Raw genomic sequence first — 13,385 nt, forward strand, 5'->3', positions numbered from 1 at the left:
TCCCCTCTCCCCCCCCCCAAACAGCTCTCCCCAGATCTGCCCCAATACTGGAACACTCGGCATCTGTTTTGCTATGGTCAGCCAGGTGAGATTTTGCCCTAAGCAGCTGCCAATGACTCCAGCACCAGGTTATTGCTTACCAGACTAACTTGCATCTGTAGTCTGCCACCTCAGTATCATGGACATGCTTGCACACTTTGCATTACATTACATTATAAAGAGTCAATAGGCTTGTAATTAAAGTTCATGTACACCTATTACAAGATGTCACTGAAATTCTCTGCAATCTATTGTCACCACATATGGTTAATATGATAAATGAATGCAACACATGGATTCTAGTAGTATCCCTATAGTCCCTGTTAGTATTTGTGTGTACCCTAGATGGATATATTAACCCTATTTCTCTGACTTCCTAGTGGATGCTGGGTACTCCGTAAGGACCATGGGGAATAGCGGGCTCCGCAGGAGACTGGGCACTCTAAAAGAAAGATTAGGTACTATCTGGTGTGCACTGGCTCCTCCCTCTATGCCCCTCCTCAAGACCTCAGTTAGAATCTGTGCCCGGCCCGAGCTGGTTGCACACTAGGGGCTCTCCTGAGCTTCTAGTAAAGAAAGTATTTGTTAGGTTTTTATTTTCAGTGAGATCTGCTGGCAACAGACTCACTGCTACGAGGGACTAAGGGGAGAGAAGCGAACCTACCTGCTTGCAGCTAGCTTGGGCTTCTTAGGCTACTGGACACCATTAGCTCCAGAGGGATCGAACACAGGCCCAGCCTCGGTCGTCTGGTCCCGGAGCCGCGCCGCCGTCCCCCTTACAGAGCCAGAAGCAAGAAGAACATCTTGAAAATCGGCGGCTGAAGACTTCGGTCTTCATTAAGGTAGCGCACAGCACTGCAGCTGTGCGCCATTGCTCCCTATGCACACCACATACTCCGGTCACTGATGGGTGCAGGGCGCTGGGGGGGCGCCCTGGGCTGCAATTAGAGTACCTTACATTGGCAAATGGCACATAATATAGCCTAATAAGCTATATATGTGCAAAAATCCCCTGCCATAATATAAATATAAGAGCGGGAGAAGTCCACCGAAAAAGGGGCGGGGCTATCTCCCTCAGCACATTGGCGCCATTTCCTCTTCACAGCTCCGCTGGAAGACAGCTCCCCAGGCTCTTCCCTGCAGTTTCCAGGCTCAAAGGGTAAAAAAGAGAGGGGGGGCACTAAATTTAGGCGCAAACTGTATATGTAAAGCAGCTTTAGGGATAAGTCACTTTCTGTTAGTGTAAATCCCTGATTAAATAGCGCTGTGGTGTGTGATGGTATACTCTCTCTCTGTCTCCCCAAAGGACTTTGTGGGGTCCTGTCCTCAGTCAGAGCATTCCCTGTGTGTGTGCGGTGTGTCAGTACGGCTGTGTCGACATGTTTGATGAGGAGGCTTATGTGGAGGCGGAGCAGGTGCCAATAAATGTGATGTCACCCCCTGCGGGGCCGACACCAGAGTGGGTGGATATGTGGAAGGTATTAACGGACAGTGTCAACTCCTTACATAAAAGGCTGGATGACGTAACAGCCGTGGGACAGCCGGCTTCTCAGCCCGCACCTGCCCAGGCGTCTCAAAGGCAATCAGGGGCTCAAAAACGCCCGCTACCTCAGATGGCAGACACAGATGTCGACACGGAGTCTGACTCCAGTGTCGACGAGGATGAGACATATACACAATCCACTAGGGGCATCCGTTGCATGATTACGGCAATGAAAAATGTGTTACACATTTCTGACATTAACCCAAGTACCACTAAAAAGGGTATTATGTTTGGGGAGAAAAAGCAGCCAGTGTTTTTTCCCCCATCAGATGAGTTGAATGAAGTGTGTGAAGAAGCGTGGGCTTCCCCCGATAAGAAACTGGTAATTTCTAAAAAGTTACTGATGGCGTACCCTTTCCCGCCAGAGGATAGGTCACGTTGGGAGATATCCCCTAGGGTGGATAAAGCGCTCACACGTTTATCAAAAAAGGTTGCACTGCCGTCTCAGGATATGGCCGCCTTGAAGGAGCCTGCTGATAGAAATCAGGAGGCGATCCTGAAGTCTGTGTATACACACTCAGGTACTATACTGAGACCTGCAATTGCCTCAGCATGGATGTGTAGTGCTGCTGCAGCGTGGTCTGATACCCTGTCAGATAATATTGATACCCTCGACAGGGATACTATTTTGCTAACCATAGAGCATATTAAAGACGTCGTCTTATATATGAGGGATGCACAGAGGGATATTTGCCGGCTGGCATCCAGAATTAATGCAATGTCCATTTCTGCCAGGAGGGTATTATGGACCCGGCAGTGGACAGGTGATGCTGATTCTAAAAGGCACATGGAGGTTCTGCCTTATAAGGGTGAGGAATTGTTTGGGGATGGTCTCTCGGAACTCGTATCCACAGCAACAGCTGGGAAGTCGACATTTTTACCTCAGGTTCCCTCACAGCCTAAGAAAGCACCGTATTATCAGGTACAGTCCTTTCGGCCTCAGAAAAGCAAGTGGGTCAAAGGCGCTTCCTTTCTGCCCAGAGGCAAGGGAAGAGGGAAAAAGCTGCATCAGACAGCCAGTTCCCAGGATCAAAAATCTTCCCCTGCTTCCTCTAAGTCCACCGCATGACGCTGGGGCTCCACAGGCGGAGCCAGGTGCGGTGGGGGCGCGTCTCCGGAACTTCAGCAACCAGTGGGCCCGCTCACAGGTGGATCCCTGGGTTCTGCAAGTAGTATCACAGGGATACAAGCTGGAGTTCGAGGCGACTCCCCCTCGCCGTTACCTCAAATCAGCCTTGCCTGCTGCCCTCAAAGAAAGGGAGGTAGTACTGGAGGCAATTCACAAGCTGTATCTTCAGCAAGTGATAATCAAGGTACCCCTCCTTCAACAGGGACCGGGTTACTATTCCACAATGTTTGTGGTACCGAAACCAGACGGTTCGGTGAGACCCATTCTAAATTTGAAATCCTTGAACATTTATATAAAAAAGTTCAAGATCAAGATGGAATCGCTGAGGGCGGTTATTGCAAGCCTGGAAGAGGGGGATTTTATGGTGTCATTGGACATCAAGGATGCTTACCTGCATGTCCCCATTTATCCACCCCACCAGGAGTACCTCAGGTTTGTGGTACAGGACTGTCATTACCAATTCCAGACGTTGCCGTTTGGTCTGTCCACGGCACCGCGGGTATTTACCAAGGTAATGGCCGAAATTATGATGCTCCTCCGAAAGAAGGGAGTCATGATTATTCCGTACTTGGACGATCTCTTTATAAAGGTGAGGTCCAAAGAACAGTTGCTAGTCAGCGTAGCACTATCTCAGGAAGTGGTGAATCAGCACGGCTGGATTCTGAATATCCCAAAGTCGCAGCTGATTCCTGCGACGCGTCTGCTGTTCTTGGGCATGATTCTGGACACAGAACAGAAGAAGATCTTTATCCCGGAGGAGAAGGCCCAGGAATTATCATCTCTGGTCAGGGACCTCCTGAAACCAAGGCAGGTGTCGGTGCATCACTGCACGCGAGTCCTGGGAAAGATGGTAGCTTCTTACGAAGAAATTCACTTCGGCAGGTTCCATGCAAGGATCTTCCAGTGGGATCTGTTGGACAAGTGGTCCGGATCACATCTCCAGATGCATCGGCTAATCACCCTGTCCCCGAGGGCCAGGGTGTCTCTGCTGTGGTGGCTGCAGAGTGCTCATCTGCTCGAAGGCCGCAGATTCGGCATACAGGACTGGGTCATGGTGACCACGGATGCAAGCCTCCGAGGTTGGGGGGCAGTCACCCAGGGAAGAAACTTCCAAGGACAATGGTCGAGTCAGGAAACTTCCCTACACACAAATATTCTGGAACTAAGGGCCATTTACAACGCCCTGAGTCAAGCAGAATCCCTGCTTCAAAACCAACCGGTTCTAATTCAGTCAGACAACATCACAGCGGTCACCCATGTAAACCGCCAGGGCGGCACAAGAAGCAGGGTGGCAATGGCAGAAGCCACAAGAATTCTTCGATGGGCGGAGAATCACGTGATAGCACTGTCAGCAGTGTTCATTCCGGGAGTGGACAACTGGGAAGCAGACTTCCTCAGCAGGCACGACCTCCACCCGGGAGAGTGGGGACTTCATCCAGAAGTCTTCCAATTGATTGTAAACCGTTGGGAACGGCCACAGGTGGACATGATGGCGTCCCGCCTCAACAAAAAGCTAAAAAGATATTGCGCCAGGTCAAGGGACCCTCAGGCGATAGCTGTGGACGCTCTAGTGACACCGTGGGTGTACCAGTCGGTTTATGTGTTCCCTCCTCTTCCTCTCATACCCAAGGTACTGAGGCTAATAAGAAGGAGAGGAGTAAGAACTATACTCATTGTTCCGGATTGGCCAAGAAGAGCTTGGTACCCAGAACTTCAAGAAATGATCTCAGAGGACCCATGGCCTCTGCCGCTCAGACAGGACCTGCTGCAGCAGGGACCTGTCTGTTCCAAGACTTACCGTGGCTGCGTTTGACGGCATGGCGGTTGAACACCGGATCCTAAAGGAAAAGGGCATTCCGGAGGAAGTCATTCCTACGCTGATTAAAGCTAGGAAGGATGTGACCGCAAAACATTATCACAGCATATGGCGGAAATATGTTGCTTGGTGTGAGGCCAGGAAGGCCCCAACAGAGGAATTTCAGCTGGGTCGATTTCTGCACTTCCTACAGTCAGGGGGTGACTATGGGCCTCAAATTGGGTTCCATTAAGGTCCAGATTTCGGCTCTGTCGATTTTCATCCAGAAAGAACTGGCATCACTGCCTGAAGTTCAGACGTTTGTTAAAGGAGTGCTGCATATTCAGCCCCCTTTTGTGCCTCCAGTGACACCTTGGGATCTCAACGCGGTGTTGGATTTCCTAAAGTCGCGTTGGTTTGAGCCACTTAAAACCGTGGAGTTAAAATATCTCACGTGGAAAGTGGTCATGCTGTTGGCCTTGGCTTCGGCCAGGCGTGTGTCAGAATTGGCGGCTTTGTCATGTAAAAGCCCTTATCTGATTTTCCGTATGGATAGGGCGGAATTGAGGACTCGTCCCCAATTTCTTCCTAAGGTGGTATCAGCGTTTCATTTGAACCAACCTATTGTGGTGCCTGCGTCTACTTGGGACTTGGAGGATTCCAAGTTACTGGACATAGTCAGGGCCCTGAAAATCTATGTTTCCAGGACGGCTAGAGTCAGGAAAACTGACTCGCTATTTATCCTGTATGCACCCAACAAGCTGGGTGCTCCTGCTTCAAAGCAGACTATTGCTCGCTGGATCTGTAGCGCGATTCAACTTGCACATTCTGCAACTGGACTGCCGCATCCTAAATCTGTAAAAGCCCATTCCACGAGGAAGGTGGGTTCTTCTTGGGAGGCTGCCCGAGGGGTCTCGGCTTTACAACTTTGCCGAGCTGCTACTTGGTCGGGTTCAAACGCATTTGCAAAATTCTACAAGTTTGATACCCTGGCTGAGGAGGACCTTGAGTTTGCTCATTCGGTGCTGCAGAGTCATCCGCACTCTCCCGCCCGTTTGGGAGCTTTGGTATAATCCCCATGGTCCTTACGGAGTACCCAGCATCCACTAGGACGTCAGAGAAAATAAGGATTTACTCACCGGTAATTCTATTTCTCGTAGTCCGTAGTGGATGCTGGGAGCCCGTCCCAAGTGCGGACTCTCTGCAATACATGTATATAGTTATTGCGTAACTAAAGGGTTTTGTTATGAGCCATCTGTTAATGAGGCTCATTATTATTTTCATACTGTTAACTGGGTATAGTTATCACAAGTTGTACGGTGTGATTGGTGTGGCTGGTATGAGTCTTACCCTGGATTCCAAATCCTTTCCTAGTAATGTCAGCTCTTCCGGGCACAGTTTCCCTAACTGAGGTCTGGAGGAGGGGCATAGAGGGAGGAGCCAGTGCACACCAGATAGTACCTAATCTTTCTTTTAGAGTGCCCAGTCTCCTGCGGAGCCCGCTATTCCCCATGGTCCTTACGGAGTACCCAGCATCCACTACGGACTACGAGAAATAGAATTACCGGTGAGTAAATTCTTATTTTATCATTTATGTATGTAGTATGTATTACTGCTGCTCCTTTTTTATTATTTCATTTACATTTCTCATACGTCCTAGAGGATGCTTGGGATGCTTCAAGAACCATGGGGTATAGACGGGATCCGCAGGAGACATGGGCACACTATAAGACTTTGAATGGGTGTGAACTGGCTCCTCCCTCTATGCCCCTCCTCCTCCAGTTAGATTCTGTGCCCAGTGAGACTGGATGCACACCGAGGAGCTCTCCAGAGTTTCTCAGAAAAATACTTTATTTAGGTTTATTATTTTCAGGGAGACCTGCTGGCTACAGGCTCCCTGCATCATGGGAGTGAGGGGAGAGAAGCAGACCTACTTCTTAAGAGTTCAAGGGCTCTGCTTCTTAGGCTACTGGATACCATTAGCTCCAGAGGGTTCGATCACTACGGTACGCCTAGCTGCTTGTTCCCGGAGCCGCGCCGTCAACCCCCTCACAAAAGAAGATAGAAGCCAGATGAGTATGAGAAGATCAGAAGACTTTAGTGACAGCAGAAGAGGTAACGTGCAGCGTTACTCGCCAGTATAAACATAGATTTAAGCGGTACTGAAGCGCGCCATGTAGTGGGCGTGGCTTAGCCCACACAGCTCTGACCAGCGCCATTTTCTCTCCTCAGAAGCTGCAGAGACGCTGGTCCTGTCTTCCGCACTGCTGTACAAGTAAAAAAAGGGAGGGGGGGCACAAATAATTTGGTGCTGATTTGTTTATATATAAAGCGCTAACAGGTCTGGGCAGTAATTTTACTGGCCTCAGTACCGAGAGAGGCGCTGGGTGTGAGCTGGCAGAACTCTCTCTGTGTCCCTCTTGCAGGCTTTATTGTTGGTCTGTCTCCTATAGCCCCAGTGTGTTTGTAGGTGTCAGTACGTGTGTGTCGACATGTCTGAGGCTGAATTCTCTTCTCAGGAGGAGGCTGGTGTGGGGACAGAAAATACTGTGAGAGTAACCGTGTCGGCACAGCCGACAGATGATTGGGTGAATATGTTGAGTGTTTTAAACGCAAACGTGACTAAGTTGACTAAGAGATTTGAGAAATCTAAATCTAAGAACCGAACATGGAGGAAATCCATGGAAGATGCTTTGTCACAGACCCAGACCCCTTCCGGGTCACAGAAACGTGCATTTGCCCAGATAGTAGATACAGATACCGACACGGACTCTGATTCCAGTGTCGACTGTAGTGATGCCAGATTACATCCAAAGCTGGCTAAGAGTATTCAGTACATGATTATGGCAATGAAAGACGTACTACATATCACTGAGGACCCTGCTGTTCCTGATACTAGGGTCTGTATGTTTAAAGGAAAGAAACCTGAGGTAACGTTTCCTCCCTCTCATGAACTGAACGCTCTTTTTGAAAAGGCTTGGGAAAATCCTGACAAAAATATAAAGGTTCCCAAAAGAATTCCAGTGGCATATCCGTTCCCCTCTGGGGACAGGGAAAGGTGGGAGTAAATCCCTACGGTAGACAAAGCTTTATCGCGTGTATCCAAAAAGGTGGCGCTTCCGTCCCCTGACACGGCAGCCCTAAAGGATCCTGCAGATCGTAAGCAGGAAAATACAGTAAAATCCATTTATGTCACTTCAGGGTCGCTACTCAGGCCTGCCGTTGCTGTGGCATGGGTGAGTAGCGCTATTGAAAGGTGGGCAGATAACTTGTCATCTGAGGTAGATCAGGGATGCTGCAGCATATTTAAAAGAAGCTGTAAGGGATATTGGCCTTTTGGGTTCAAGGGCCAATGCCATGGCAGTCTCAGCAAGAAGAGCGTTGTGGATACATCAATGGAATGCTGATGCTGACTCTAAGAAGGCGATGGAGTCTCTTCCGTTTAACGGTAGGGTCTTGTTTGTCGACGGCCTCACTGACCTGGTGTCTATGGCTACCGCGGGTAAGTCTTCATTTTTACCTTATGTTTCTGCACAGCAGAAGAAATCGCCTCACTATCAGATGCAGTCCTTTCGGCCCAATAAATTAAAAAAAGGACGTGGGTCCTCCTTCCTTGCTGCAAGGGGGAGAGGAAGAGGACAAAGGGCACAGGGTGTGGCAAGTTCCCAGGAGCAGAAGTCCTCTCTGGCTTCTACCAAATCCACTGCATGACGCTGGGGCTCCTCTGCGGGAGTCCACAAAGTGGGGGCACGTCTCAAACTCTTCACTCGGACCTGGGTGCACTCGGACCTGGATCCTTGGATAGTAGACATAGTAACCCAAGGGTACAAGTTAGAGTTTCAAGACGTGCCCCCTCACCGATTTTTCAAATCGGCCTTGCCAGCTTCTCTTCCAGAAAGGGAGATAGTAAGCGCTGCGATACTAAAGTTGTGTCAAAATCAAGTGATTGTCACGGTACCCCCGTCTCAACAGGGGGAAGGTTTTTATTCGAGCCTGTTCGTGGTCCCGAAGCCGGATGGCTCAGTCAGACCGATTCTAAACCTAAAATCCCTCAATTTCTTTCTGAAAAAATTCAAGTTCAAGATGGAGTCTCTCCGAGCAGTGATCTCCAGTCTGGAGAGGGGGATTTTATGGTGTCGGTCGACATAAAAGATGCCTACTTACATGTCCCCATATATCCTCCACATCAGGCTTACCTGAGGTTTGCTGTGCAGGATTGTCATTACCAATTTAAAACGTTGCCGTTTGGTCTGTCCACGGCTCCGAGGATTTTCACCAAAGTAATGGCGGAAATGATGGTTCTCCTGCGCAAGCAGGGAATCACAATTATCCCGTACTTGGACAATCTCCTCATAAAGGCGAGGTCCAAGGAGCAATTGTTGAAGAATGTTGCTCTTTCACTGACTATTCTGCAACAACACGGTTGGCTCCTAAATTTGCCAAAATCGCAGTTGAATCCAGCGACACGGCTGTCGTTCCTGGGTATGATTCTGGATACAGAATTGCCGAGAGTTTTTCTTCCAGTGTAAAAAGCTCTAGAAATACAGAACATGGTAAAACATATTCTGAAATCGGCAAAGGTGTCAGTTCTTCGCTGCACTCGGTTGCTGGGGAAGATAGTGGCGGCCTATGAGGCCATTCCGTATGGCAGGTTCCATGCCAGGGTGTTTCAGTGGAACCTGCTGGACCATTGGTCCGGGTCTCACCTGGACATGCACCGGAAAATAATTATATCTCCCAGGACCAGAATTTCCCTTCTGTGGTGGCTGCACAGTTCTCACCTTCTGGAGGGACGCCGGTTCGAGATTCAGGATTGGATCCTGGTGACCACGGATGCAAGCCTCCAAGGCTGGGGAGCAGTCACACAGGGAAGAAACTTTCAGGGAAAGTGGTCAAGCCAGGAAGCTTGTCTACACATAAACATTCTGGAATTAAGAGCCATCCACAACGGCATGCTGCAAGCAGAACATCTTCTTCGAGGTCTGCCGATCTTGATTCAGTCAGACAGCGTGACAGCAGTGGCGTACATAAACCACCAAGGCGGAACAAAGAACAGAGCGGCGATGGCCGATGCCACGAAGATTCTTCGCTGGGCGGAAAGACATGCCAGCGCTCTGGCAGCGGTCTTCATTCCAAGAGTGGACTGGGAAGCAGACTTTTTCAGCAGACACGATCTCCATCCAGGAGAATGGGTTCTTCATCAAGAGGTCTTTGCAGAAGTGACAAGTCGTTGGGGAGTTCCTCAAGTGGACATGATGGCGTCCCGCCTCACCAAGAAACTTCAGAGATATTGTACCAGGTCAAGGGACCCTCAGGCGATAGCGGTGGACGCCCTAGTGACACCGTGGGTGTTTCAGTCGGTCTGTGTTCCCTCCATTTCCACTCATTCCAAAGGTGATAAAAATTATAAGAAGAACAAGGCTTCAGGTGATCCTCATTGTTACAGATTGGCCAAAAAGGGCCTGGTATCCAGATCTTCAGGAGTTGCTCATTAGAAGATCCCTGGCCTCTTCCTCTTCGGGAGGACCTGTTACAACAGGGGCCGTGCGTGTATCAGGGCTTACCGCGGCTGCGTTTGACGGCGTGGCGGTTCAACGCCAAATCCTAGCTTGAAAGGGTTATTCTCAGTGAAGTCATTCCTACACTTCTTCAGGCTAGAAAAGAACTAACGGCAAAGCATTACCACCGTATTTGGAGAAAATATGTGTCTTGGTGTGAAACCAAGAAGGCTCCTACGGAAGAATTCGGTGGAAGCCCATTCTACCAGAAAGGTGGGCTCATCCTGGGCGGCTGCCCAGGGAGTCTCGGCATTACAACTTTGCCGAGCTGCTACTTGGTCTGGTTCAAACACCTTTGCGAAGTTTTACAAGTTTGTTACCCTGGCTGAGGAGGACCTCTTGTTTGGTCAATCTGTGCTGCAGAGTTATCTGCACTCTCCCGCCCGTTCTAGAGCTTTGGTATAAACCCCATGGTTCTTGAAGCATCCCCAGCATCCTCTAGGACAGGGCTGGCCAAACCGGTCCTCGAGATCTACCAACAGTTCATGTTTTCCAGGCCTCCTGGAGATCTGTAGAATTGTCAGTTAGGAATGAATGCAGCACATCTTAATTAGTAATGACTACACCTGTGCACCAGCTAGGTGGTCTGGAAAATGTGAACTGTTGGTAGATCTCGAGGACCGGTTTGGCCAGCCCTGCTCTAGGAAGAATGAGAAAATAGGATTTTAATACCTACCGGTAAATCCTTTTCTCTTAGTCCGTAGAGGATGCTGGGCGCCCGTCCCAGTGCGGACTGTATCTGCAGTTTGGTTATAGTTACGCTCATGTTGCGTTGAGTTCAGTCAATTTGTGACTGTTGTTGGTCATGCCGTTGCATGCGTTGTTGTTGAACGCCATGTTGTACAGCTTGTTAGCGTTGTGAGCTGGTATGTATCTCACCTTAGTTTAAAATAATTAAATAAATCCTTTTCCTCGAAATGTCCGTCTGCCTGGGCACAGTTCCTATAACTGGAGTCTGGAGGAGGGGCATAGAGGGAGGAGCCAGTTCACACCCATTCAAAGTCTTATAGTGTGCCCATGTCTCCTGCGGATCCCGTCTATACCCCATGGTTCTTGAAGCATCCCCAGCATCCTCTACGGACTAAGAGAAAAGGATTTACCGGTATGTATTAAAATCCTATTTTTTCACATCTTGGTAAGATACATATATGAATGATACTTTAGTGCTAAAATATATTTTTTCCCTTCCAGACAACAGAGAACTTCCATCACAGGAATACCCTGAATCAAACAGAAAACTAATGTTAGGCAAGAAAACTGGGAAAAGCACATATAAGTCTAAGTCTGGTTCCTCCGAGCCTATACTATACATTTCATCTAGTGATACAGAAACAGAAGCTGTAGACAGGCCTCAGGCATATGACTGCACTTTTTTGCTGAAAAGGGACTTGAACAAATCCAGTTCTGTAGCCAGCAAAGAAACTGGTTTGTTACAAGGCAGTATCCCATTGCACATAGCTACTCCTACCTTGGACAAGACATTCACATGGAACAACAAAAGTAATAAGATGCAAAGTCCTGAGAAAACCTTCAAGGGCAATGTGAATGATAGGAAAGTGAGCTTAAACAAGCCCTGCATGCTTATTGAGGGTAATAAAAGTACAAGTCCAGGAAAGACATTGTTAGACAACGAGAGTAATAGAACAATAAGTGTGAATAATAAAGGTAGCAATAATAGTAGGAGCCTAGATGAGACCTATGTTTATAACATGGACAAAATGACCCTATCTCCAGGAAAGACATTTGCTAACCAACAGCAGCAGAAAATTGATGAGGTAACGTTTTCCTACTGCAAAGAATATATTGCGCAGAATACAAAAGGGGCATCCTCTGAAACAAGAAGACGATCCATTTATTCAGCATTGCCTATAGTAGGCAGCCCTGGAAAAAGCTATTCCAAATCAAACTGTAGCTTGAACAATGAGAACATAACCTTAGGCAAGACTGACCAAAGTGATTTAGATAGCGATGAGAGGTACTCATGTAAAGAACATGTGAAACAGTCTCCTAGGTTGACTTTCCCTCTAACAAGAAAAACCTCATTTTCTGACATTTCCAGCCCTGGACGTACTTCCAAAGCAAATTGCAGTATGAATAATAGATCCGTGAGCATAATGAAGACCCCTTCTAAAAATAATAGGACCATATGCCCAACCAAGACCTTCACCACCACAACACCAATCCAGATTACTAAACTGACAAACACTGAAAATAGAAGACACTCATTTTCTGCATTGCCTGCGGTACACAGCCCTGGAGTGGGACATTTTAAATCAAATGAGCATTTTGAAAGTTTGTATAAAAAGTTAGTCCTGGATGGTGCCAGTAAACCTAAAACTCGTTTATCAGAAACTGTCTCTTCTCTGGTTAATTCACCAGAGTCTCCGAGAGTGAAAAGGCCAGCATGTGAAGATCTGTCACTCTCATTGTTAAAGAAGAAGAAGAGCATAGATGAAACTTTTATAATAAGTCCCTCAAATCAAAAAGTTAACTCAGGGGGAAAAAGTACTCTGTCATCCAAAGAAATCAATTTTGGTTCCCCAGTTCCGCATACAGTAAGTGAATTCCTTGTTTTTTGAATAATAGTGTTCTCTCAGCTATGTGAGTGTGTGTGTGTGTGTGTGTGTGTGTGTGTGTGTGTGTGTGTGTGTATATATATCTATATATATATATCTGTGTACTGCGCAAAAAATTAGGCAGGTGTGGAAAAATTGCTGCAAAGTAAGGATGCACTCAAAAATAGTGTTAATAGATTTTAATCAATTAATAAAATGCAATTTAAATGTACAGAAGAGAAATCTAAATCAAATCAATATTTGGTGTAAGCACACTCTGTCTTCAAAACAGCATAAATTCTTCTAGGTGCATTTGCACACAGTTTTATTTTATTTTTTTAAGGAATTCTGCAGGAAGATTGTTCCAAACATCTTGGAAAACTTATCACAGATCTTCAGTGGATGTAGGCTTGCTCAAATCTTTCTGTCCCTTCATGTAATCCCAGACAGACTCAATGATGTTGAGTTCAGAGCTCTGTGGGGGCTATATTATCACTTCCAGGACTCCTTGTTCTTGTATACACTGAAGATGGTTCATAATAACATTGGCTGTATGTTTGGGGTCATTGTCCTGCTACAGAATACATTTGGAGGCAGTCTGGCGCCTCCCTGGTGGTACTGCATGATGGCTACGTGAAAAAAGTGACTTTCAGTTAAGTTGTACTCATACCAGAAAGTAAAAAATATACGCTCAACTGTTATTCTCTTTAAGGATTCCTTGTGTGGTCCTTTTAAGTGACTACTCTATGAGATGTCCAGAGGGTGT

General features: G+C 47.5%; 1 protein-coding gene across 4 annotated transcripts in view; it reads left to right on the forward strand.

The window, feature by feature from the left end:
• Nucleotides 1-13,385, forward strand: part of LOC135037868 (uncharacterized) — a 444,500-nt gene that overhangs the window by 365,105 nt on the left and 66,010 nt on the right. For all 4 annotated transcript variants that reach the window (XM_063954589.1, XM_063954587.1, XM_063954588.1 and 1 more), the window contains one exon: nt 11,256-12,619. In XM_063954589.1, coding sequence (XP_063810659.1) covers nt 11,256-12,619 — 1,364 coding nt within the window. The remainder of the gene's footprint in view (nt 1-11,255; nt 12,620-13,385) is intronic.

Source organism: Pseudophryne corroboree, chromosome 2, assembly GCF_028390025.1.
Source record: "Pseudophryne corroboree isolate aPseCor3 chromosome 2, aPseCor3.hap2, whole genome shotgun sequence".
Classification (NCBI taxonomy): domain Eukaryota; kingdom Metazoa; phylum Chordata; class Amphibia; order Anura; family Myobatrachidae; genus Pseudophryne; species Pseudophryne corroboree.